This window comes from Poecilia latipinna, unplaced genomic scaffold (genome assembly GCF_001443285.1).
Source record: "Poecilia latipinna isolate Pla-1442-1.1 unplaced genomic scaffold, P_latipinna-1.0 Scaffold41, whole genome shotgun sequence".
Classification (NCBI taxonomy): Eukaryota; Metazoa; Chordata; class Actinopteri; order Cyprinodontiformes; family Poeciliidae; genus Poecilia; species Poecilia latipinna.
This window is the reverse complement of record NW_015112657.1, coordinates 239894-264852: the sequence shown is the minus strand read 5'-3', so window position 1 is coordinate 264852 and position 24959 is coordinate 239894. Positions and strand designations below refer to the sequence as shown.

Below are 24959 nucleotides of genomic sequence, written 5' to 3'. Positions count from 1 at the left end.
GATTGTGGCCGTAAACTTTTATGGATTCCCTAATATCCAAAGTGCTGTTCAAAATAAGTACACAACTGAGAATCCCCTAAAGTTCAGTCACTGTGTTTTTGGTGTTAAGCTACAAGCTGTTATCAACATACCGTTTGGCCAGCTGTCCTGGATGCAAATTCATCTCCATTAAATGTCAGGCTGGTAGCATATTCATGTCATCTGCAAACTGATGAAGCTCTGGAGAGTCATGTGGAAAGATGCAGTCATCAGTGTTGTGGGATAAGAATAGTGGAGAAAGCACACAGCCCTGGAGAACACCTGTTCAGATTATACTGGAGCTGGATATCCCCAGTCTCACCAGCTGGTCTGTATCTGGTGTTCCTAATGTTCCTAATCCACTGGAAAAAAATAAATAAATAAATAAATAAAAACTCGAGCAATTCAAGTTGAGGAGCAACAAACTGAATTATGAATATGTATAATTTATTAATTAAGAAAAAGAGCAGTGAAAAGAAACAGTTTATCTATACACAACCCCATTTATAAATGTCTCAATTTAAATAGAAGACAATTTTTAGAATTATATAGAAATAGGCCCCCTCTTTTTCTTTCATGATGTTTGTCCTCTTGTTTTGTCTTAATGTTTTATATTCAGATCTTGTATATATTAGCATTAAGTAAATCGATGACACATTTCATATAAACATGTCTGAAAAAAATACCTTATAACTGAATTATAACAGTGGCAAATGGGGTTTTGTGTGTTTACATAAGTTAATTTAAAGAGTATTGAAAATAATGTGCTTAGGTTTTATCACACATAGAAACATTATGTTCCAAAATTTATTGTTTATACTGCAAACATAAAAAAAACAATTTCAATCTAGAAAAAAAAATACATGAATACATTCATAAAAGTTATACAAGAGCTCCACAACACTGTGAAGTTAATAACAAGAATATGTTTTGGAGAGTAAACTATTTTCACTATCAATGTATTCACTAGTTTTACTTTTTTCTTTCACTCTTTTGGCGCCCTCATGTGTCTCATAAATAGGTCTGTCTTAAGTCAAGTAATATTCACTAAGTGAATAAACGTAAATAATTTAGTTGATGCCATACACCAACAGTTCAATTTCATAACCCTAATAAATAAATATGCCTTTTATTGATAAATTTTAAGAAAACTGACTACGAGGAAAAAGTATCCTTAAAAACATATTGGCTGGCGAAATGTACGTGGAATGACGCATCACGGCTTTAGGTGTGCTTGTTTTACTGTTTTTAATAAGACGCTTACCGCTTTCCCATTGACATAGCGTTAACTGCACCGCCCGTGTGAGACTGAGTGAAATAAATCGAGCAGACATGGTGCCAAATCAAGCAAGTGACCACATCAGCTTGCACCGCTCCGCCGGCTGACATACTGCTGGCTCATCCATTGCTAGCTTTTAATATAATCCCACTCAGCGAATCGATTACCTGAACGGTTTTAGAGACCGCTATTGCATTTTGTTGTGTTTTTGTTGTTCCTGTTGACAATGGCTGATCCTAAATACGCAAACTTACCAGGAATTGTAAGTTGCTAACGCTAACACATCTTCAGACTGAAAGGTGGAACTGCTAGCTAACGGCTCTGCTGCTGAATCTTTTATCTTCTTGTCTGCAAACAATCCACATTGAGCTCCAGATAGTGTTGCGTCTCAATAGCAGACATGCAGCTAAGATAATGCCATATGATGCAAACATACAAAAGCGCTAGACTTATCATTTTAGTGTTTCTCAGTGAAGCCGGGGCGTTGGCCAGGCTAATACCAAACAAACCAACGAAGTAACAGCATTTATCACATTTTGTTTCCGTAGGCATTTAACGAACCAGACGTGTACGAGACTGGCGACCTTCCAGAGGACGACCAGGCTCAGTTTGAATCGGTAGGTGGTCTTTCTGTGCTAATGTATGGACGTATCACTGATTAGCCTGCTGCTAACGCTAATAAGCTAACTAACGTTTAGCCCTCCTCTAACGGACAGTTGATTCCTTCATTGTTATCTGGGTCATTGACACGACATATCTATTAACAATTACTTGATTTTTCAACTGAAATTAAATAATTAAGTTGCTAGCAACTAGTTTGCTAGTTTGTGTGAGATTGCACTCCGCTATCCAGTTATTTTTTTTTTAAATCATGAATCACAACTTCTAAATGTTTAGCCACTGTTACTAACTTTATAAAAACTGAAAAGTTAAGACTACTTCAACGATCCTCTTTTGGTGCTTATGTTGTATTGTACGTTCAGAGAAAAAAATCCCGATTTGGTGTATTTTTTCCCTCTAAATAATAAATACATCCTCCACATCTGCACTGAAAGAAGTTAGAAATGAGACAAAAAATTCCCCCTGAAGTCTCATAGGCTGTTCATAATCGTACCATGATGATCATCTTGTGACTTTACGAAAAATGTTCTGTGGTGTTCTGTTTTTTTTTTTCCCCTCTCAATTACGAGTTAATAAAAAAAGTTACTGGTTTTACCATCCTGTATGCAGTTGACTGGTGCTGCTCTAATTTTTATACTTTTATTTATTATTTGTTTTAATTGTCTAATCTTGATAGGACAGCCAAGCAAATGTTAACTGGCATTTCCTGTTCCATGTTGCCACATTTATTCTCCCTGTTCTCTTGCCCCTGTTGTGACCCCTCTTCATCCCTCCTGGGACCCTAGTGTGTACAAGTAAGATTTCTCTGTGAGCTAAATGCATGTTGGGTTTTCTCCATTTTTTTCTCCTTAATGATGATCTATCAAATTATTCTTTAAGCACCGATTGAGATGAGAACCGGGTTAATGGCATTGTTCCTCTGTTACTATGTGATTCCTTAATAATTGTTTTAAAGTAGAAGAAGCTGATCCCTGATTTAAAAAAAAATAAAATAATTACATTTTATTAAGGCCGTAATGAAGATGAAGGGTCTTCAGAAGTACTGATTGACGTGTGTGTGTGTGTGTGTGTGTGTGTGTGTGTGTGTGTGGGCATGCATGCATGTTTTTGTTGACATCTGAAAAAGACTTACATTTTGTTGTTTAACCTGTCGTCATGCTCTAACAACTTGCTTCTCTGCTAACTTTTATGTTCTGACTAACTCAATTTTCTAAGGCGCTCTTCTGCTTGCTGGGTCATTGCCTGTCCTAATTAACAGGATGGATGTGGTAGAAACTTACCTGCAGTGTGAAATTAAATGCAAATAATCCCTTTTTTTAACTGTCCATGAATTCTATAAATGGAAGAAAACCCAGAAGTAAAATGTTTGCTTGTTACCCACACCCCTTTCATGTTTTATAAATACAATCACAAAAAATAAGCTTTGGTTATGACATTGGCATTCTGCTACACTTTCTCCCTTGCCACAGCACCACAAGCTTATTTTTTCTCCAGTCCTCATTTTCTGGAGTATGACTGTTTAGTTACTCCAAAATGGTTTTTTGTGGCCAGTGTGTTTTACATCATTTAGGGGTGCAAAAGATCATTATTTTTGATCTGGTATTAGATGTATCAGGTGTGTGACTGGGATTATAGCTATTGGTATGCTTTTTTTGATTTTAGATTTTGGATTAATTCAGTCACTGGGCTGCAGGAATATTTCTGGGTTTTCAAACTTAATTTGGGCATGGACCACTCTCTGATTACTGCAGAACACACTTGAGCATAGTGATGTGATAGTATAAAATAAATGTTATTAAAAAAAAAAAAATATATATATATATAATTATTCCTACTGCCGCTAAAATATAACAGTATTGCAAGTGTCATAATTTTATCTGTACTGTGTATTCATTTTGAGTTTGATTGAAATATTAAGTTAAAATAATGCCTGGAGATGATGCTAGTTGGGCTATCTGCTCATGTACCAAGCCTAAAGTCAGCTTCTGAACAGATGTTTCATTCTTAGCTTTAATACTGTAGCTATAAAACTGTCGGTTCATTTAATGTTGACTGGTTAAGGTTTTGACTGTCATGTGTTTTTTATTACCTTACCAGAAATATTTTATAACAGCTGAATTTATCGTTTTATGCAAATGAGGAAAAGGTACAGTAGTTATTTCGGTCTGCTGACCGGCAGTGGGCAGCAGCAGGTACGTGAAAGTAATCCCTTGTTGATTATATGGACAACACAGCCAGAGAACACTCTGCTTAGTCTTCTGGCTTCTCAGAAAATAGACCTTAATATAGGAATGGCAAGATGAGAACGTTTTAGCAGTTTTTAAACCTTAACCTTAATACTGGTAACTGACCATACCCACTATAAATACCATTTTTATTCTAAAGTTCATCATATGCAATGCAGTCAGCAATAATCAGTCCAGACTGTCAAGAACCTCTACACAGTATTCAGTGTTTTCTTATTTACTGTTCAGGAAAATAGTGGACTTCTTTCTGATGAATTAGAATATTATTAGAGAGAAGAGAAATTCTGGAGTTAAGTCATCTAATCACCCTGAATGAGTGAAGAGGGAAAGAACTGGATACCTACATTTTCCAGAGAAGTTGTGTCTCCAGGGTTTGCTGCTGCAGCGCTCAGAACACTGCTTTCTTTCTTATCTTCCTGAAACCCTGGCCAAGTGTTCCTGTTGTGTGCATGGCATGTGATAACCACATTAATCTGTGTTGTCTCCCCCCCCCCCCCCCTGCTTTTCTCTCTCCCTCTGCTCTTCCATTTTATTTTCTTTAACTCTCTTTGGAAACCCAAGGAGCTGGTAAGAGCATAACTCACTCTCCTCCTCTTCCTCCTCCTCCTCCTGACATCTCTGGAACCGACTGTTTTGTGCGTCCTCTTATGTGTGAATTGGCATTTATTTGTGTCAGTGGTGTATCATTTATGTTTATAGTATTGGTCTCCATAACAATCATCTTTTTTATATATATTTTTTTTATTTCCTTACATCATTAATCAGTTGTCATTTAGAGAGAATAAAGTAGCTCCAGGTGTGTTTCTGTCTTTTTGGTTTATGTAACTTTTTTATGACAGTAGGATAATCCAGAAGTAAAATCATTTTAGAGTTTATTGAATAATTTAGTATTAATGGTACATTCATTTTTTTCCCCCATTGATCTCTTTCCTGGATCGTGATGCATTCTGTACACCTGTAAGCAGACTGCTTTGCTGGATGGTGTTTTTGATTAAATGAGTGTTTTTTGTTTTGTTTTAATCAGGAGGAGCTTTGCAGTGACAGCGTAGAGAGGATTGTGGTCAACCCCAATGCAGCCTACGACAAGTTCAAAGACAAACACGTCGGCACCAAAGGACTTGGTCAGTTTGTATTCGACAAATAACTTGTTTAATTTACTCAGTTTCTGGAGCATTTCAACTTTACTGATGCATAAACTGTCTTCTGTAAAATAGTTTTTGGTTTTAAAACTATTTTTTCTAAGAATGGAAATGGACCTCTACAGTTTTTTTTTTTCTCCAGTAAAGTGGAAAAAAAAAATTGTAATTTTGTCAAATTTTAACTTTGAATAAAATAATGTAATTTTTTTTGGTGTACTTGGAGACTGTTAAGAAAAAATGTAACCATAATATAGTATTTAAAGACTTATTAAAAATGTTTTTCACTTTCCATAAATGAGCGTTGATGTTTATAGCAATCATCAGCTTTTATTGTTTTTTTTAATCTTATGACAAATGTCTCTTTTTCACAGACTTCTCAGATAGAATCAGTAGAAGCAGAAGAGTGGGTTATGAGTCGGGAGAGTTTGAAATCGTAAGTGCCATAGAAGTGCATCAGTATTTAAAAAAAAAAAAATAAATAAAAATGAATAATCACTTTTCCAAAGCTGTTTTTTTTTATCTGCTCATTCTGCTTTCCAATAAAGTCAAACAGGCAGATATTTTTTTCAGCTGTTGAACTTCAATAATATTCAGTCTTTTTTTTTTTCTCCTCTTTCTTTGTACTTTAGCTCGGTGAGGGCAGCGGCGTGAAGGAGACACCCCAGCAAAAGTATCAACGCCTGGTTAATGAGATCCAGGAACTCGTTCAGGAGGTGGACACCATCCAGGTGGGCTGCTAGCAGCACATTCACCCTGAAAAAATCTGGGAAAAAATCCATCTGGTTTTCAACACTGAATCAAAAAAAATGAACACCATCTGGTTTTCACCAATGCAAACCAGACGGTGTTCTTTTTTTTTTTTTTTACACGTTTCCAATATTTCCAGACCATTTAATCATATTTGAAAGTTTGTGCAGTGAGTACTTATGGAGTGTAACCTCAATTTAAAGCTAAATTGAATTTAGAACGAGCAGAGTTGCTTTTCAGATTGACAAAGGTTCCTTTTAGAAGCCACTAATTAACTTTGCTTCTCATTAATGTGGATGCGTTTGGTGAAGCAACCCTGCTCCCAGTAGCAAATAACAACTTAGGCTGTTTTCAGGTTGTTTAGGTTTTATTTTTTCTCTCATTCTGCAAGTCCTGCAGGTTATACTGGCAGAGTATTTGGTCTGCCTGCTGCTTTTCTGTGACAGTCGTGCAGCATTAAGAAATTCCTTTTGAGCAAAATGCGTTATACAGCTGCAGTTATATAGAACCTAACCTATTCTCAAAATTATTAGATTAGATCACAGGTGACTTTTTTTTTTTTTTTAGAGAAAAAAAAAATAAGCTTACGCATATAATAGTTGTGAGAGAGATTTTTAGCAAAAATATTACAGTACTAATTCTAGATCTGCATCAATTAAATAACGTTTACTTTTCTGGAGAGAAAATACTAAGAATTCTACTTTAGCAAAGTTGGGGAAATGTTCAAGAGTCTAAAACATTTTTTCAAATTTCACAGCTCAAGTGAATATGGTGACACCATATTGACTTTAGCGTAGGCAGGACAAAGTACGTAGTTTGAGTTGATATGATGCTCCAGAAATTGATCATAAGGTCCTTGACCACAGCAAAAACAGCAGCATGTGCTCAGCAAAACATTTTTTTTGTTGTTGTGATTGTACCCTGACATGAAAATGATGTCCGCTGACATACTCCACCAATTTTACCTTCTAGGCTACTGCAAAGGAGAGTAATGCAGAGGAGCGCCTCACCCCGGTGGTTCTCGCTCAGCAGGCAGCGCAGCTGAAGCAGCAGCTGGTTTCTGCCCATCTTGATTCGCTGCTGGGACCGCAGGCGCACATCAACCTGGCCGATCCAGATGGAGCGCTTGCCAGGTGAGATGAGAGCAGCCTGGCAAGACATACAACTGTCATGAATGTTCAAAGTGTACTACTAAGATTCAGCAAAGACAATCTTTCAAAGACGAGCATTTTAAGTTGAGGTTTAGAGCCATGTTTAGTTGTGGTGTTATGAGCTTGTTTATGCCTGAGGTTTATTAAGAGCAGATTAAGAGACATTTTATTCTGCCTTACTAAAGTAATCTTTAAACCTTTTAAGGTAAGAAACCGTATAAATAATTAAATTACTGTGAAATGTAATTTTTTTCAATTTTTTTAAAGAGTGGGGAGAAGTGTCAGTCTACTGATGTGAACAGCTGGCAGAAACCAAACAGAATGCCTACCTGCATTTAAACATTGTATTTGTTTTCTTCTACTTCACATTTACACTAATTTGTCACATTAAACCCAAATTAAATGCATGAAAAATGTTGGCAGAAATGTGATAAAGTTCAAGCAAAACGTTTTGAATTTTCCCCCTAAAGTTTAGTGAAACATAATTTTAGCCTTCTAAGCTGTTTGAAGTTTTGTCAAACAATAAAGCCTAGTGGAAGAGAGAAGCAAAAATAAATGCATCAGTGCCTGGATAAATGCATTATGCCGAGCAACTACTTGTTCTAAACTGAAATAAAAAATGCATAGAAATTAGGAAAGGTTGAAGCATGTGGGAAATGCAAATGCTAAAAAACTCAAATGTGGTTTCAGTTTTTAGGTAGAACATATTCACAAAGGTTTTCTATTTTAAAGGTAAAATGTATATTCTTTTTTCTTTTTTTTTTTCTTTTTTTTACATTTTGGCTTAATTACTGTTTTCAGTAAATGGCATATTTTAGAGTCTGATTTTTTTAATCATGATTAATCCGATTAATTGTTCCGACCTTACTGTGCATAATGGCTTTGATGCCTTTTGACCCTGGGTTGGTTGAACGGTCCACTATCCCTGCACTGGGACTTGCAGCCAGACAGGAGGCAGGAGATGCTGAGAAATATGTCAAAACCCAGCATAAACAGGGAAAGCTGAAGCTTCAAGATGCATGTTGGGATTGAAACAATGGAAAGGGACAGATTTTCACCTTCAAACCGAAATTTAAACGCATTGAGGAGAGAGAGATAGAGACAGACGGCACATGGGGCCGTTAACTGCTTTGAACAGACTGTATAATCATTCTGCGTCTTCCTCTCCCTCCTGCCTGCAGGCGTCTGCTCACCCAGCTGGAGGCGGCGAAGGGCAGTCGCAGCAGCTCCGCAGGAGATGGCAAGCCCTCTTCAACAAAGGGTCCAGATGGAGTGGTGCTCTACGAGTTGCACAGCAGACCAGAGCAGGAGAAATTCAACGAGTCCGCCAAGGTAACGCCGAGGTTAAGGCGGCGGGGGCTAGCGTCTTGACAAGTGCAGTCTGAATGTTTTAGTCAGACGAGCTCCCTGATGTGTTGCGTTTTCATTCACATATCTGAATATTTGTGGACAACACTGGATGAAGAGACAAAAACGCAGCAACGTGCTTTGTGGGATGCTGATGTCGCTTCCAACCATGTGTCGCCTGTTTTCCATCCCTGTAGATGGCGGAACTGGAGAAGCGTCTAGCTCAGCTGGAGATCGCTGTTGGCTCCGGATCAGACAAGCAGGTACACACTGATGGATTTTGCACACAAATCCGCCTCAGTGTTTGTCACACATCCTTACTTGGCCTGTACATTTGCTCTTTAATCATCAAACAACGAAATATTTATGCCCGTCTAAACGCATCACTCTCCATAAAGTGAAATAGAACCACATTAATTTTCTACTATAATTTATGATAGAAGTACTAATTTTCTGTTTATTGTAGGGACCTCTTAATGCTGGGGTACAAGGAGCCAGTTTGATGGTAAGAAGTCCCTTTATTTAGAAGTTCAGAGTTTATAACCGTCTGTGACGTGTAGCAGAAGAACTGGGACACTTAATGAGGTCACCAGTTCCTGCCAACAGAATGGGGGAAACACCGGGTTCTATTCTCAGGTGTGTTTGTAACTTGTGTGCATCTTTTACCTCAGGACACCATTGAGCTTCTGCAGGCAAGGGTCAGCGCACTGGACTCTGCTACACTGGATCAAGTAGAGGCAAGACTGCAGGTACCTACATTGTAAAACTGGAGCAACTGAGTCTTTCTGTACAAATTTATCAGCCCAGTAAAACATCAGGATGTTTGTAATAATTCTGTTTCGTGAAGTTTCCGGAGTGTATGAGAGCTTAATCAGCATGCAGTTAAGAGCCCGACATGCCTTGTTGGCCTACTGTGGCTTTCTGCAAACTGCCGTCATATCATTTCCATAATGTTTAGTGATGTTTACGGAGATTCTCTGGATGTGAACTGCTGGCAGAACTTTGTTGTTGTTTTCTGTTTGAATTCTCTCTTCCTTGTTCTGCCTTTTAACACTTTGAAAGCCCTCTGTGCTTCAGGGAAATAATGTCCCGGCTGCAGCATTTTGATCATAGTGCTACTTCTTTCAGTGGGCGGTTTTAAATGCTTACAAAGAATGTTTACATCATATGCTGTTTAAAAAAAAAAAAAGGCTCCATTGCTCGTCTTGTAAGAAAATTGTCCCCTTGAGTTCTGTGAATAATTTTTTTTTGTTATTTAAATCTATCTTCCAGAGTGTCCTTGGGAAGATGAATGAGATTGCCAAGAACAAGGCAGCGATTGAAGATGCAGAAACACAAAATAAAGTTAGTAATCCCGGTACATGTATCAGCCTCTGTGCAGAGTAACGACAGGTTGTATCAAAGCAAAGGATCCGTTTCTTCATTCAGCCATAAGAATACCAGGCTTCTTCTTCTTCTTTGAAGACTTTTCACTTCTTTAAAGAAACCGTTATCTATGAGACATGGATAACTGGACCAGTCCAGTGCTCTGACAGCTAAACTAAGAGCTCAGCATGAAAACCACTGCAGTATCACCCCTTATTTTTAAGGGGTTCACTGACGACAGGGAGACGGTAAAGTGATTTTTAAAAAAACGTTTTTAAAGGATTAATTAAATGTGAAGCACAGATGGTTTATTCTGTTTGACAGAAGAAAATGCTGGTGTGTGGTTTGATAAAACCACCTATGACATCGCCGTGGGATGCCACATGCAATTTTATTGTCAATCTGTCTGTTCCTCATCGGATCTGTTTGACCTGCATGATTATTATAGCCATCGACTGTTTAACAGTGATTTATGTTAGAGGCCAGTAGGTGGCAGCAGATTTTATTTAATGCAATGCTTTTACTTTTACTAATGCTTAGTAAAGTTATGTTTTCAGGTCTGGTTGCATTTCAAATTTTCCAGGGATAGGTTAATTATTTTATGCTTTTATGTAGGAAACTGGAAATGTATCAGCTGTTCAAAACCAAAAATCTATGTTCATCACGGAGACAATCAAATTTAACAAAACTGTTCATAAAGCACATTTCAAATGTTGAAATTGTTCAAAGTAGCATCAAAATATTAAGAACAGAGGAGAAGGTGCTGTCCCACCCAGGTTGCATTCATCTTCCTGATCCATGATCGGCAACTGAAGCTGGAGAAGCTCTACTCAAATTTCAATTTAACCCTTGATTCCCAGTCAAGACAAATCCGTCAGGCTGTACCAGTTGTGGTCAGTCTGCTCAAACATCTGTTGATGTGAGATGGGATGAAGTCTGTGTGCAGGAACAAAACTGTTGCTGCCAAAAGGATTTTTTAAAATTGTTTTTTTTAGTTGGATCTAGACGAGCTCTGGTAGTGTGACCTGATCACTGACAACTGTAAACATGGGTCACTGACAGTCAGTGTTGGAGAGACTGGTAGATGACTTGTTTTGTTTTTTTTTCTAAACAATAAAACATTGCGAACATAAAGCACTGGGCACTATACACACTATTAACGTTCTAAAAACAAATTAACAAAAAAAAATTACTTGGATTTTGAAGCCTAAAATACAGTAAATAATGAACGGATTTATTGAAATAAACCAAATAATTCACATATTGAACAAACCATTTCTGACCAAAATAATAGAATTATTATTGTTTATTTGTGTGGAAGTGTAACGGATGTAGACTCACCAAATTCAGAGGCTATCTTGTATTAACGCCATTTATTGACAAATTGGTTCCACTGTTGCCCTCATGAGTGTTTTATGCGCTCAGGTCTGATACTATCTAATACTATTGGTATTAGCCACCAGTGCATCCAGTCCTATTTACATCTCTATCGTCACACTTGTCAGGTGTCGCAGCTGTATGATGTGGTGCAGAAGTGGGATGCCGTGTCCACCTCCGTTCCTCAGGTGGTGCAGAGGCTGGTTGCTGTCAAGGAGTTGCATGAGCAAGGTAAGACCTAAGAAAGTGACTGACAGCTTGACAAGCACTGTTTTCATTCATTTACACACACAGAGCCTTCAAACTCAAGAATCAACTTCCTGAGGCAAAGAAACCCCTGAACAATCAACTAAAGTACTGTACTGGTTTATATTGCAAATATTGTAACAATGTTGCACATCTGGCAACTCTGACATGAGTTACAGCAATAGTGTTAAAAATCTTTTTGTTGTCCTTTGTATTTTATTTTATTTCAGGGTAGAAATACCTTGAAATGACTCCGGTGAGAGTTAAAAGGAATTTTATTGGTTGGTGGGATTAGAGCATTTTTAGATGCACAAGATTGTATCTAGAAAGGGAAGTTATGATTAAAACTAAAGGACAGTAATATTGAGATAGGCTATGAAGTTAATTTAACACATTCTTGTTGAAAAAATGTAGCATGAAAGACAAAGAAGATGGGTTTTAATCAGGTCTGCCAATTTGAAAGAGATGTGTAACATGAGGTAATGCACTACTTTAAACAGCCAAATAATGCCACCTAAAAGCAGCCATTCATACTTATTTTATTAATAATATATCAAATACATGAATCTGTGTAATCACTGAGGAACTCATCATTTTTGTTATGTGTGCACTATACTCTTCAGTTTTTCTCTGTTTAACAGGAAAACACTAAGTTTTCTTGACTTTCACTTTTTCACTCAACTGTGTCTGACAGCCATGCAGTTTGGCCAGCTGCTGACTCACCTGGACACGACTCAGCAGATGATCAACAACTCTCTGAAAGACAACAACACCCTGCTAACACAGGTAGGACGTTCACTGCCGTCTGGAACAACCACTGCAACATTAATCCTTTCTTTTGCTGGAAATGTGAAACAAGAACACTGGAAAGTTTGTGTCTTTAAGTACAAGATGTGAAATTTTATCATGCAAGAGAACATTTGATACTTGGTATGTTCATCTAATATTAGATGAGGTAAAGAGATTTTTTTGATGACCTGTTTTCATAAACATTGTGAAATGAGCTCATTTAAATTAATTAATATCAGATATTTAATATACATACACACTCATCTTCTGCAGTGCTGCAGAAATAAATGTATATGAGGAGGATGGATGGATAGAAAGACTGACTGGTGCTCACTCTATTTTTAATGCATAACAAATATTCTAGCTCTGAAATGTCAATTTTTCTCATTCTATATAATCTAATATTGATGATTATGCCTGGATTACTGTAATGTCCTATTTATCGATCTGGACAGTTAATCAATTCCCCCCCTTCAGCCATTCATAATACAACTGCCAGACTTCTCACTAAATCAGGTTAAGAGACTAATATTACAGCAGTTTTATACTCTTTACATTGGATAAAGTTGTTTTAAAGAACTCATGCTCGCTTACAGAGCTCTAAACCCGATGCGTTGCTGCTCGTAATTCAGTTCCAGGTTCAGAAGATGTTGGTTATTTCTTATGCAAGGCTCAAACAAAAAGGGACAGGTGCATTTCAGTCTGGCTGCAAAGCTGAGGAATAGTTTCCCTCTGACTTGTTTCGCCAGTTCTGCGGTTACTTTTAAAAAGCATTGAAAACCTTATTTTATCTGTACTGTTTTTAATTTAAATGTACCTTCTTTTTCGTGCTGTCGTCGTATGACTGGAACCGACTTGCCTACTAGGTCAAAAGTGTAAATTATTTTTGCTTTACTATTTTCACTGACAAAATATTTTCTCCTTTGGATTAAATGTATAACGTTTAACAAACCCAACAGTTTATCTGCTCCAGCTGCTCTTCATCCAGAGGAGCATTGATAAACCCGGTTGTGTTTTTTTTTCCCCATTATTGGTGCAGTTGGGCTCACAGGCTTGGTAGTTTCACTGCAGCATCTGAGGCATTATCAAAGCTTCTGTCAAATGCAGAGATAACTCGCTTCCCTGCTCGTCCTTCTGTGGCAGAGCACTACTCCTGAATCTGCCGGTTCAAACACCTCCAGTGTGGTTTCATCAGATTAAGATATAAATAACATGAGCAGATTTAAGTGTTTTTGCTTCTTGGTCTGGAACTCTAATCCCAGTTGGTCACTTTTTTTCATTGAAAAATTGTAAGAGATAAAACTTGTAGAAAACTACCACAGTGCAGCAGATCAGTGGAATTGATAAAACCCTCCTATCAGCCTTCTCTAGTTTAAGCTTCACATCTGAACAGTATTTTATATTTGGGAAGTGGCTTGTTTTATCAAACTAAGTAAAACTGACTTAATTTTATCTGATGAAAATAAAAACTATCGGGAGTTATAGCGGTTTCTCCTGATTAAGAACACATTTGGAAATATCCTGTCCATTTGGTTTCATTTAAATTGGTTTAAGTATGTAAATGTTGGGGTGCTGTGGTGGCACAGGGACAAAGCACGACCTACATATGGAAGCCTTAACTTTCAAATAAAGGCCACTAGAGACAACAAAACCTTTAAAAAAATGTATGTAGATGTTGTACTGATAAATTACTTTGGATATTTGCTCATATTTCCTCAATATTTTGAGTTTGCTGTTGCATGACTTTAAGATGCTTAACTTTGATCCATCTCTATTCCTCACTGATTTTATTTTTCAGTCTGTTTTGCATCCATATATTTTCTTTGAAATCTACAATGAAATGACATACTGGAGCAGTGCTAAGCCTGCCGAAGGTCTGCTTAGCTAAATATCATGTCTAAAACAGAAATCTGATTAATTTGAAGGTGTAATCACAGAAATTTTAGTATTTCTATGGTTTAACATTTAATAAGTAGCATGTTACCAATGAGGAGATTAAGATTTAAGTGTATGCTTCCAAAAATAACTAATCCCTCATTTTAGTGTTCAAATAATTCACTGATTTGTGTTCAAATCTGCCCAAGTTGGTAAACTGGATTAAACTTCTGGATGCGGAGAGAGTGAGTTCTCATTTCTCAAGTTGGTTCCATGTTTCTCTTTGTTCATTAACACATCATTTCCCTCACATCTCTGCATGGTTTCCCTTATGGCCACTTTGAAATCTGTTGGATCTTGTTTCTCTTGTACATTTCTGAATTTCTCCTACACTTCTAACTCATCTTCCTCTCTTTACCCTGTAGGTCCAACAGACAATGAAGGAAAATCTGGTGGCTATTGAGGAGAACTTTGCAGCCCTGGATCAGAGGATGAAGAAGATTTCCAAATAAAGTTTGAGTCGGTCCAGGAGAGAGTTGAACATGGACAAAAAATATTTGGTTAGAGAGCACAGATCCGAAGTGTTTGGGGTGTAGCTTTCTGGACGTTCTTCTCTTGCTCAGCCTCCGCCTTTTTTCACCAAGTGGAATGTTAGAAAGTTGACAAAATGGGCAAAACAGAAAGGAGACCAAATGTTCTTCAGATGTCCACCCTCATTTCCTCTTCCTTGCATAAAACTGATGTAATTTGAAAATATTTAATTCCAAAGATCCCACTGATTGAAGTCTCTCCTGTTCAGCTTATCAGTTTTTTAGACTGGACTGTTTTTATTTTTATTCACATAGAAGGTTTTTCTGGAGATTTACACTAAGAGGATTTGTACTGCAACTTTGGAATAAATAAATGAATCCCAGTTTGTTTAGATGACAAATGTTTGCTCTTTAATGCAAGTATGACCTCTCGTCCTTTATTGTTGTATCAAGAGCATGTTGGTGTGGGCATGATGTGGAAGGAAAGCTTGTAAATATGCCCGTGTACCTTATTGTTTCCTTACACTCGGTTGCTTGTAACTATATTATTATGACCGGGACACCAGACAAACTTTTAATCTGCTTTCTCATTGCTTACAACTCTGTTCATCTGTGGCCACTGTAGCTGATCAATAAATCAAAATGTCATACATGTGGCTCTGTTCATTTCAGGCTCTCATTTTTATAAAACCTTGATCATTGCCAGTTTGACAAAAGCAATTATAGGTTAAGTATAATCTTACAAATCATAATTATAATTGAGATCAGATGATAAAGCAATGTAACCATTAAAAATTTCTATAACAAATCTTAAAATGTATTTGCTTCAAAAAATATTGTCCGATTTATAATTGTCATACTATATATGACCACAAGGTGGCAGTATAGCATGTAATAAAGCCAACAAAGAAAATGTGTTTACAGAAACAATTCAGCTTTATTCATAAAACCAGGTTCTTGTGTCATTTTAAAATATTTATTCACAGCAAAAATTTTGTTAGAAATTCACTTTAAATCTTAAAATTCAATATGTGTTTGCATCTAAAATAAAATGTTAATAGAGTTGGGTGTCCTGTATTTTAATAATTTAAAAACCTGCCCTGACGAAACCGAAACCCCTGAATTCTCTGCCCTCTTGGAGCTCTCATTGTGTCTCTGTGCTTTCACAAAGAACGTTACATAAACTGACCCATTTTCCTAAAGAGAATCAGAGTTAAATCTTGTAACCTCATTAATTCACCTGGAAGTAAACAGTATTGTAAGCCAGCGTGAATCCATGTAAAGAAACCGTTTCATCTTAAACTACAGCAGAGCCGTTGTGCCGTATTTCCAAAGGAACTCATGGGAAACCATTAGGGTGTCTGAGGTCAAGCTCAAATCCCTCCAGCATTAAGAGGCTTATAAAAAGCATTAAAACAAAAAGCTGGCTCATGTCTGAAGTCAGGTGATGGTGTTCGTGACAAAGGCCGACAGATAACGGCAGTGGGGAAAGGATCAGGTGCGCCGGGTGAGTCACTCAGACACATCAGCACCTGTGTGTGCTGCTAGTGGGCGCACAGTTTGAGATGAAGACTGGAAATTTTGATTTTACAATAATGTTCAATTTGGACCAATCTGGGACTACATAAATTACAATCAAAGAAAAATCTTGTTTTTAATCAGACATGTATATATATATGGTGAAGACGACGACCAGCCAGCTCAAACAAGGCATATTGAGGGTAACGTAGAGGGAATTTGATCCAGAGCTCCAACTGGGAAGGGAATGGCCCACATGAACACGGAGACAGACACACACCATATATCAAGCTGTACTGCATTTGTCCTTCTATATTAGGTCAGCCCTTCCTCTATATTTGAATTCATATTTTGAAATATTTACATGTATTTAGAATATTAGGACAATAAATAAACAAGACTGCCTTTATAAGAAAAGTAGCCTTAGATCCAAACTCACAGCTAATAGATATGTTTTTCTTTTAAACCACCCATTCTTGATTTATCAGTGCAAGTAAACCCTCCACTGATTGCGCCTCTGGACAAAGTAAATATTTAAGTTGTCTGGCTTCATGGAGCAGGAGAGCACGGCAGTGGCTGCTGGGAACACAGATCGCTCTAAAAACCCCATCTTCTGGTGCTGATATGGGGAAAAACTTGAAAAGGAAGAAAAAGATGGTGTAAGAGCCAGGAATGTGTGTTTCACTGCCAGTATACCCACCTGTTCAGATGGGCATTTAAACTTTTATGACCCACGGTGTCTTGTCTTTTTTCACCTGTTTCTTGGACTTCTTACCTCTGACAGGGAACAGAATGAAAAAATCAGTGAACTGAGAGTGGCTTTACATAGAGAGAATAAATGCTGTCTTGACCTGATACATATATAGATTTTTTTTTTTTTTAAATAAGACAAAATAATTTTAGGTGATTTATCTTTCAAATTAAAAAAGAATAATCATTAAAGATTAAGTAACATAAAATATAGCAAAGATATAAAATAACATTATTTCTTGTAACAACGCTGGAAATAAAAGATGGAAAATAATTATAAAAAATATCGGCTGATGTCAGAAACCTGAAAGATGCTACAGGGAAGGGAAATCACACAAAGCCACTCTGCATCAGTTTGTCAGATTTCCCTGTATGGGTGTAGACAGGTGAGGAGGCTGTTGTGAGGCAGAACGACGGGCAGAAGAGGTGAGCAGGCGTAAGCGGAGTAAAACAGGGTGACTGGCCCACAGTCGTGGGGCAGAATGAAGCTGGTAGCGAATGAAAACACTCAAGATAGAGAAGACAAAGTAAAGATGCATGCGACTCAGTGGTAAACAGGGTTTAACAGGCTAACAAGATTGTCCGCAAAGTCATTACAGACCTCCAACCGCAAGGTCAACAACTTGGCAGTAAAATCTGGACAGTATGTTACTTGGTGGATAAGTGGAGGAAAAAAAAAAATTAACAGATAATTTCTTACTCTGTTGGCTAAGTTACATGAGATTTTGACATCTTAAGAAGACAGTGGAAATAAAATGCAATAAGTTTACTGAGGGCGCTAACACACACCAGAGAAAATCAGTGTCTGCCTTAGCTCAGACTAACGCAAACATACAACTTAAATGAAAGTGGTTGTTACTAAAATCTGTTCAGTAGTTTGACATATTAAGCCAACATAAATAGGCTATAAAAGTGATATTTCTTCTACAAATAACGGTGCATTTCTTTTAATGTTAGCTGTTATTTAGCGGACACTCTCAAAAGGGGTAAAAGCACAAAAAGAGAAAGCACAAACCAGGAGGCGGTAAAGCAAAAAGGATTGTATCACTAACAGCTGTATCAGTTGGTCTTAGTTCAGCGAAGGGAAGGATTCCGACAGCTGCTGAGTGTTTATATGTGTGTGTGTGAGGAGAAACTGGGTGTGGAGCTCTGACCAAGGGCACGGGACAGAAAAAGAAGGGAGTGGGGTGTTTTGGCTGAAAATTCCCCAGACTGCTCACTTATCTGCCTGCAAAACAAAAGAAATCAATAATCAAGATCTGATAAGGAGTTAGCAATAAAAATGTCAACCCCTTCCAACGTTAATTCTTCTTCTTCTTTTGTTTATGAGTATATGAGTCATTGCCTATAAAACAGCAAAGTCCATATTTAGCTTTTCAACTCATTTTTGGAAGAAAAATTTGTTTGCTCTGCTTGTTGAAAATTGAGATATCAAAACAAAATATTTTCATCACGTCTGATAAAGTTATGCAGCCATTATGGGACTGCTTATTGCCTTAAATATTTTAAATTACAACTTACAGGCTCTAGTGTCTGATGATTATGTGAATGTGACAGGGATATCCGATAACAAAAGATTAGGCAACATTACATCAACATTTCCAAAAACAAATGAAGAAAAAGCTGATCGAAGCCTTGATCCACATGAACAGATAGTGTACAGTTTGTTTACACTCACTGACAGTCAGCTCAGGGCATGAATAAAATACAAAAGCAGAACATGACAAGATGAATTTTATATCTTATTTATAATATGCTGCATCTTTAATTGTTGTTTTGTTTTTATAGCACAAAGTACACAAGTTTGATTTTAAAAAGAAGAGACCATGATCACAAACTGTCTGAAACTAATTCAATCCAAATGTTTGGCTCTATAACGTCGTTTCATAATGACACAAGGCAGACAACGGCACTGACAAAAACAAACAGACGGGCAGGCGTGGAGAGGCAGGCAGGGAGGGGTGCGGAGAAAGTATGCTGAACTACTCGGCAACAGCCACTCAAGTCGTGACGTGTTCACGGTGCTTCCTGCAGCGCTTTAACCCGGGTCCTAGAGACAGTATTTGAGCTTTCTATTCGCTACTTGACGCTGTTGCTATGGGGGCTGTGCGCGTTTCACGGCGCGTCGGAAAAACAGTCCGAGCGCGCGCCCGTGTGTGTGTGTCTAAGTATGTGGCGAGTTTGGGATGAGGGTAGAAAGTGTCAGAAATGGGCTGGAGAATCAAAAGTGAAACATGATGAAACTCGATTTGGTTCACTTTCTTTTTGTCACCGCTGTTGTTTACCTCGCTATATTAATAGATTATTGTGCCTCTGAGGCAGTGACCTCGTTGAACTTAGTGGCTTTAACCTCATGCTCTGTATAAGTTTTACTGTTTGGTATTTTAGTCAGTGTAAGTTAATATTTTTATTATTACCAAACTATGTGAACTTTCTGAAAAGATAATTTAAACATAATTGTGTAAGTTTACACCTGTCCTTAAATTTTAGCTTTCTATCACCAGCATTTTTTCTATTGTTTTAATAATTATACCCAACTGCTATTTCTAATGTAAGATCTGACATATAAATAAATGATCATTTAATTTTTTGAAATATTTTTCATATTTTGAAATATTTAATACATCATAAAGCACTTTATAGTTGATTTTATTTTCATATTTTTATTTTATTAAACATAAATGTCTTATATTCTAGATTTTAGAAATACATTACTTCAAGTCAATGTTTCTTTGTTTACAATTTATAATATTTTATTACAATTTAATATTTAATTTTATTATTATTACACAATTGATCTATTTTATTTTAAATGTTAATAATTATGTTGTAATATTCTGGTTATTTTACTATAGATCTATTTTTGATTTTATTAGTGTATCTTAATAAATAAATAATGGTAAGTAGGATTGTGTTGCTCTGAATACTGCAAAAAGTATGGCCAAACATGACTTAAAATTGTGTTATTAGTGTGAACAAAGAGTTGAATTATTTTTAAGCTTCCGTCTCCAAGTCTAAAGTTGTATTGTGGTGATTTATGTAAAAGGAAAAAAAATATAAAGCTAAACAAATCGAGCATTACTGATAGAGCAATGGTCACGCAACAGAGAGAAAGATTGAATAAAAGTTTCTATCACTGGGTAATGAATTCTACTGAGTTTCATCATCAACAGCTAAAAAAAAGAAGAAAAAAACACGCATGAAAAATAAGGGACAGTCTGGTCCTGGCTCACGCCCACCCCCGTTAAATTATAATAATTATATATTTTAGTAATTTATTATATTTGACAAATACTAAGCATCTGTACACAGGAAAGACGTTACTTTGGAGTTACAGTTCACAAGGTGTATACAGGTGATGTTTCTATCGGAATGTCAGACTGTCGTAAAGCAGGTGTGGCCGTCAGCGACAAAAACTTTACTATAACAACTCAAATTAGAAAACTCAAGATGGCAACGTAATTAATAAACACGTCACGAGCAAGTAAGCGCTAAATTGATTGGCTGGATGATATTAAAAGAAAAAAAAAACGTTCAAAACATTTGCCTTAAAAATAATCGATTCAGCTTTTATGTTCCGGAAGAAAAAGCAATTCTTCGACATTAGATATCCATGCATATATGTATATTTTTAGATTTTTGTTAGAGCCAACAGTGTTTAATAAAACATGTTCTGATTCTGCTGGTGTTATCCCCAGCTAGAAATTGGTTGCCAAGCATTGCATCATTCCTTTCATGTGACTCCCATACGCCCCAAATTCGTCCTGGCCGTCTTATGACTGCATCACAGCTGCTGCTCGCACAAACTATACGGGCTGGAGTTAACAGCCAGCAATCTCGACTATAAGCCCCGCCCAAACAGCCAAATTCACTCAGTCTATTGGATATCACCAAGGCAAAGCTCTCACTTCCGCCCCTGTGATTGGTCCATTCTGATGTCAGTCCTCCTCACCCTGCTAGGTTGTTATGAAACTAACTTCCCATGCATAGTTCGGTTGGCTTCTCCCTCTATATAAAAACACCACCGGGAGTTTCCGTAAAACACATTCAGCCGTCAAGACTGAACAATGGTTAACATGAGCTATCACCAATTTTTACTAAAATATCTACAGTCGAGTTCAAGACAGTCGAGAAGGCGAGCGAATAGAAGAAAAAGGGTAAGCGGCGGCTGTTGTTCATGGTTGTTGTTTTTCTCGGTGTTTTGTGAACTTGTAGTGAAGTCGTCTTGGTGTGGTGGAAAGAAAAAAAGAGAATGTGCATGTTTTTTGGCTGATATCCCGGTGCCATTTTTAGAATAACAGTTGTCTTCATCTGTCATTATTAGTATGTAGCTGGTTCATGCTTTGTCTTTGTTTGTCAAGTTGTCAAGCTCCAACTTTTAAGATAACTTGTTCAGAGCGGAAAAAAAAAACAAAAAAAAATTGGAATGGTTACGTGAAGGACATTTATAACGGCTTTATTACGGGTCTTTAAACGTAGCATTTTATTTTATTTTTTCCATCTTTCACATTTAGGTCGAGCAATAATTTTAATCAAGTAGGTAAAACCATTTTGTTTTAATTTGCGGGTTGTCTAGTCTGGCGCCTCATTTATAAAACGAGCTTCCAAGTGTGACAACAGATTTTTGGATTATATTGCCGTTTTCCCAACCCAATCCTTTCTTTTCCTTTTGTTTCGCCCATTTCTCCTGCTGGACTTTTATTTCCATGACGTAATTGTCTTGGATTACAGTTGACATGTATGGCAACTAAAAGAGAGGAAAATCAGTGTAATTTGTGACTTATATGTTTAGATGACATTTAATTAATAAAGTATGTTTTGAGTTACTCAGAATGTGTTGTAGAAATATTAACGGATTTCATTATATAATATCAAGCCCAATCGCTACCATTGTTTAATGTAAAATAACTTCAACTCTTTACCCCCATATCAAATGTAATTGACATAACCGACGTACGAGATCTGATTCATTCCCATTGCTTTGTTTAGCAGGTTTAAAACATTCATAGCGAGGAGAAAACAAAACAGATGCGAGATAGAAATGAAGGCAGAGCTGACGGTCAAACCTGCTCAGATTCCAGCGCTTCCTTGTCCTCTGAAACCACTTGTTTATCTACCTGAATGTTTTGAGAGCAGGGAAAAGCAGGGGGCGCAGTGGAGATCTTTTTTTGGTCTTTGTTTACAAAAATTGTGAAAATAATTATTACAGGTTTTTTTTCCTTTTACATTGCCCGGCCTAATTAAAAAATATATATATATTGTACAGTGGTAATATGTGTATTTTCTTACATATTTATTAACCATTCAATTATTTCTCCAACAATTTCAGACACCTTTTGTTTCCAGGCTGAGGTTGTTCTGTTTGGCTCAAATGCTAATTTTCACGTGGATAATACAAATATTTTTAATCTAACCTTTTGCACTCATTTTGTTTCAGAATTATTGGGATAAGCTGTCTCCAACAAATTGTCAGACTTGATTAACAGAGACTTTCTGAAGGTAAACTAAACTCACCTACTCATGTTTGACCGTAAAGATGTTCTTGGGATTGTTTATATTTAAATGTGAACAGTTTCATTCATTTAAGGAATCAGAATTGTGTGTGTTACAGTCTTTTCTTTAGAATCATTGTTATCAATTCACAGATTAAGTGTATTACACAGTGTACAGTATATTTGTCTAGTTTGGTTTGTCATGGGATAAAAATAGATTTACTGCTGAGCAGCATTTGTAATTAAACCTGCTTCAGAACAATTCTGATTGATGAAAGTTGCAGACTTCTTTTTGACGTGTCAGTGATCTATTGTGCAGCTGCTCTGTGCCCCGTCTTTGTTTTCTAACCCTCCTGGGTCTGGTCGCCTCTCTCTCCCCTCCAGGTCCAGTGTAAACCGTGTGGCAGAGTATCTGTGTGTTGAGACTGATTGGCGAGATGACTGCCGAGTGGCTACACCTGCTCCCGCCGTACCCCCCTGGAGTAGGGCCGTTGTATGGTGCAGAGTTGGAGGCGTGGTATGAGGACCTGCAGGATATTCTAGGCTCCGACACGGGAGGGGCAAAACTTGCACGTGCCCCCACATGCACCGAGGTCAGTAGTTTAGAGACAAAACTATTACTGGTGATGAGTCATAGTTGCACATCTCCTTCTCCTTATTTATGGTTTTAATTGACGTGTTTGACATTTGTGTTTTGTGGTTGTAGAAGGAGCCAGAGTTTCTGGATGTTCTTGAGAGTTGTTCTCTGACGTGGCTGACTGACGGAAACCAGACGTGGGCTGAAGGTGTCCAGAGGACGACAGAGGAAATCCACACCACCCAGCCTCTGCATCACACCTCATCATCATCCTCCTCCTCCTCTTCTTCTTCTTCTTCGTCCTCCTGTATGAGTCCAGCTGTTGTAGAGGAACGGCAGGTGGAGGCTGAGAGCGGTAGAAATGCAGATAGCTCAACAGGAGGCGGCAGTGACTTGCTGCCTCCGGAGTTCTTCGAATTGCTGAGTGAAGGAGGAGTGGGAATGGTGGATCCGAGTGGAGCAGTGATCAGCAGTGGCTATTATTATCACCAACACCATCCTGCAAACAACACCCATCCTGCATCTCCTTCAGCCAGCGAAGAGGAACTGCCCTGTGTGCCAGATTCTCCATCCTGCTCTTCATCAGCTTCCCAGTCTCCATCTCAAAATTGCTCTCCTCCCTCTTCACCTGTCTCCTCACCCTCAGGCTATTCGTCCTCCCGTTTGGGAAAACGCAAGAGGACTTCTAGTGAGAGGGCCAACAGTGCCTTGTCCTCTTTCTCCTCTTCCATGCAACGCTCATCTTACTCGTCTACCAAAAAGAGTCGCAAAGAAAGAGAGCAAGAGAATGAACGAAAGGTACAAGAGCTGACAGAGCAGAATGAGCGTTTGAAAGCAGAGATTGAAAGGCTGGGAGAGGAGGTCCAGAGGACACGAAGAGCTCTGATTGAGAGGCTGGTCAACACCAGGAAATGAAGGGAAGACAGACAGAAATAAATGACAAAAACGGGTCCTATACAATTAGAAAAAGCAATGGTGGGGAAAGGTGTAAGGAGATGGATAGGAAATGTTTTCAGAAGAAGAATGGAAACCAAAGAATATTTTTTATAAGTGATGGTTTTTGGAAAACAGAGAAGTGAAGAAAGTAATGAAAGTCAAGACTAGAGGGTACAGAGAGAATGAGCTGCAGCAGCATTGCGGCAAATCAAAAGAAACAGCATGTCTGAACGAGAACAGAAAGCTTGAAGTGCAAATCATGCAGCGGATTTAATGAATGTCATTTTAAGGAATGCAAAATAAGTTCCATGAAATGGAAGGATATAGGATGGAACGGGTGCTGATTTGTATGTATAACTCAGAGGCGTCTTAGCTAGAGAGAACATCAGTGTCATCTTATTCCCACCATATTGCAATAAATTGTAACTCCCAACTTTAAGGGCTACGATCTGGCTCACAGAGATTATTTGCCCCAATTTTTGGAGAGTTTTGGAGCTCAGGAAAGTTTTGAAAGTGCCCAGTGCAGTGTGAGTATGAGAGATTTTTTATTATTTTTTTTTTTAAAAGGAAATTCATACTTTTTTCTTTTTTTTTTTTTTTTTAAACTTTGTATAACCCATGGCTTGTTTGTTCAAGTATTTAGATAAAATACGTAACCTGCTTATACTTTTCAGGCTGACCTTTTCTATTATGGGAATCTGTGGCAGAATTGTTAGATCTTCTACCCTGATGACTATTTTTATATAACTGTATTATACGCGTAAATATAATTGTACTGTATGGCTTATACTGTATATTCCAACATACTGTTTATTTCTCATTGTAGAGAAGAAAAAAAAAAGTTATTCATAAATATGCATGGATTTTTATCACTCATGGCATCAAAATTGTTTTTTCTTTACTGTACTTAAAAATTTGCAATAAAAATGTAAACATACTTTAGATGTTGAATTGTT

At 37.4% G+C, this 24959-nt stretch overlaps 2 protein-coding genes across 4 annotated transcripts; both read left to right on the top strand.

Annotated features, from left to right (window-relative positions):
• The first annotated feature begins 1349 nt into the window (after positions 1-1349).
• Positions 1350-15382, top strand: dctn2 (dynactin 2 (p50)). 3 transcript variants are annotated; one of them, XM_015047551.1, is made up of 16 exons: positions 1350-1559; positions 1846-1914; positions 2704-2712; positions 4726-4731; positions 5189-5285; positions 5675-5736; positions 5933-6031; positions 7023-7183; positions 8383-8533; positions 8746-8811; positions 9015-9053; positions 9220-9297; positions 9821-9892; positions 11419-11521; positions 12231-12322; positions 14626-15382. In XM_015047551.1, the coding sequence occupies exons 1-16, from the start codon at positions 1524-1526 to the stop codon at positions 14710-14712; spliced, it is 1227 nt and encodes a 408-aa protein (XP_014903037.1). In that variant the 5' UTR covers positions 1350-1523; the 3' UTR covers positions 14713-15382. The 3 variants fall into 3 exon arrangements, with proteins under 3 accessions (XP_014903037.1, XP_014903043.1, XP_014903050.1); XM_015047557.1 differs by lacking the exon at positions 2704-2712; XM_015047564.1 differs by lacking the exons at positions 2704-2712; positions 4726-4731.
• Positions 15383-21009: 5627 nt separating this feature from the next.
• ddit3 (DNA-damage-inducible transcript 3) lies at positions 21010-24939 on the top strand. The gene is made up of 4 exons (XM_015047538.1): positions 21010-21155; positions 22436-22497; positions 22875-23083; positions 23197-24939. The coding sequence occupies exons 3-4, from the start codon at positions 22928-22930 to the stop codon at positions 23980-23982; spliced, it is 942 nt and encodes a 313-aa protein (XP_014903024.1). The 5' UTR covers positions 21010-21155; positions 22436-22497; positions 22875-22927; the 3' UTR covers positions 23983-24939.
• The last annotated feature ends 20 nt before the right edge of the window (positions 24940-24959 follow it).

Coding starts and splice junctions, on each gene's coding strand:
- dctn2 (XM_015047551.1), top strand. CDS start 1,524: ATGGCTGATCCTAAATACGCAAACTTACCAGGAATT. Junction 5,286..5,674: donor CGTCGGCACCAAAGGACTTG/GTCAGTTTGTAT, acceptor TCTTTTTCACAG/ACTTCTCAGATAGAATCAGT. Junction 8,534..8,745: donor AATTCAACGAGTCCGCCAAG/GTAACGCCGAGG, acceptor CCATCCCTGTAG/ATGGCGGAACTGGAGAAGCG.
- ddit3 (XM_015047538.1), top strand. CDS start 22,928: ATGACTGCCGAGTGGCTACACCTGCTCCCGCCGTACCCCCCTGGAGTA. Junction 23,084..23,196: donor GTGCCCCCACATGCACCGAG/GTCAGTAGTTTA, acceptor TTGTGGTTGTAG/AAGGAGCCAGAGTTTCTGGA.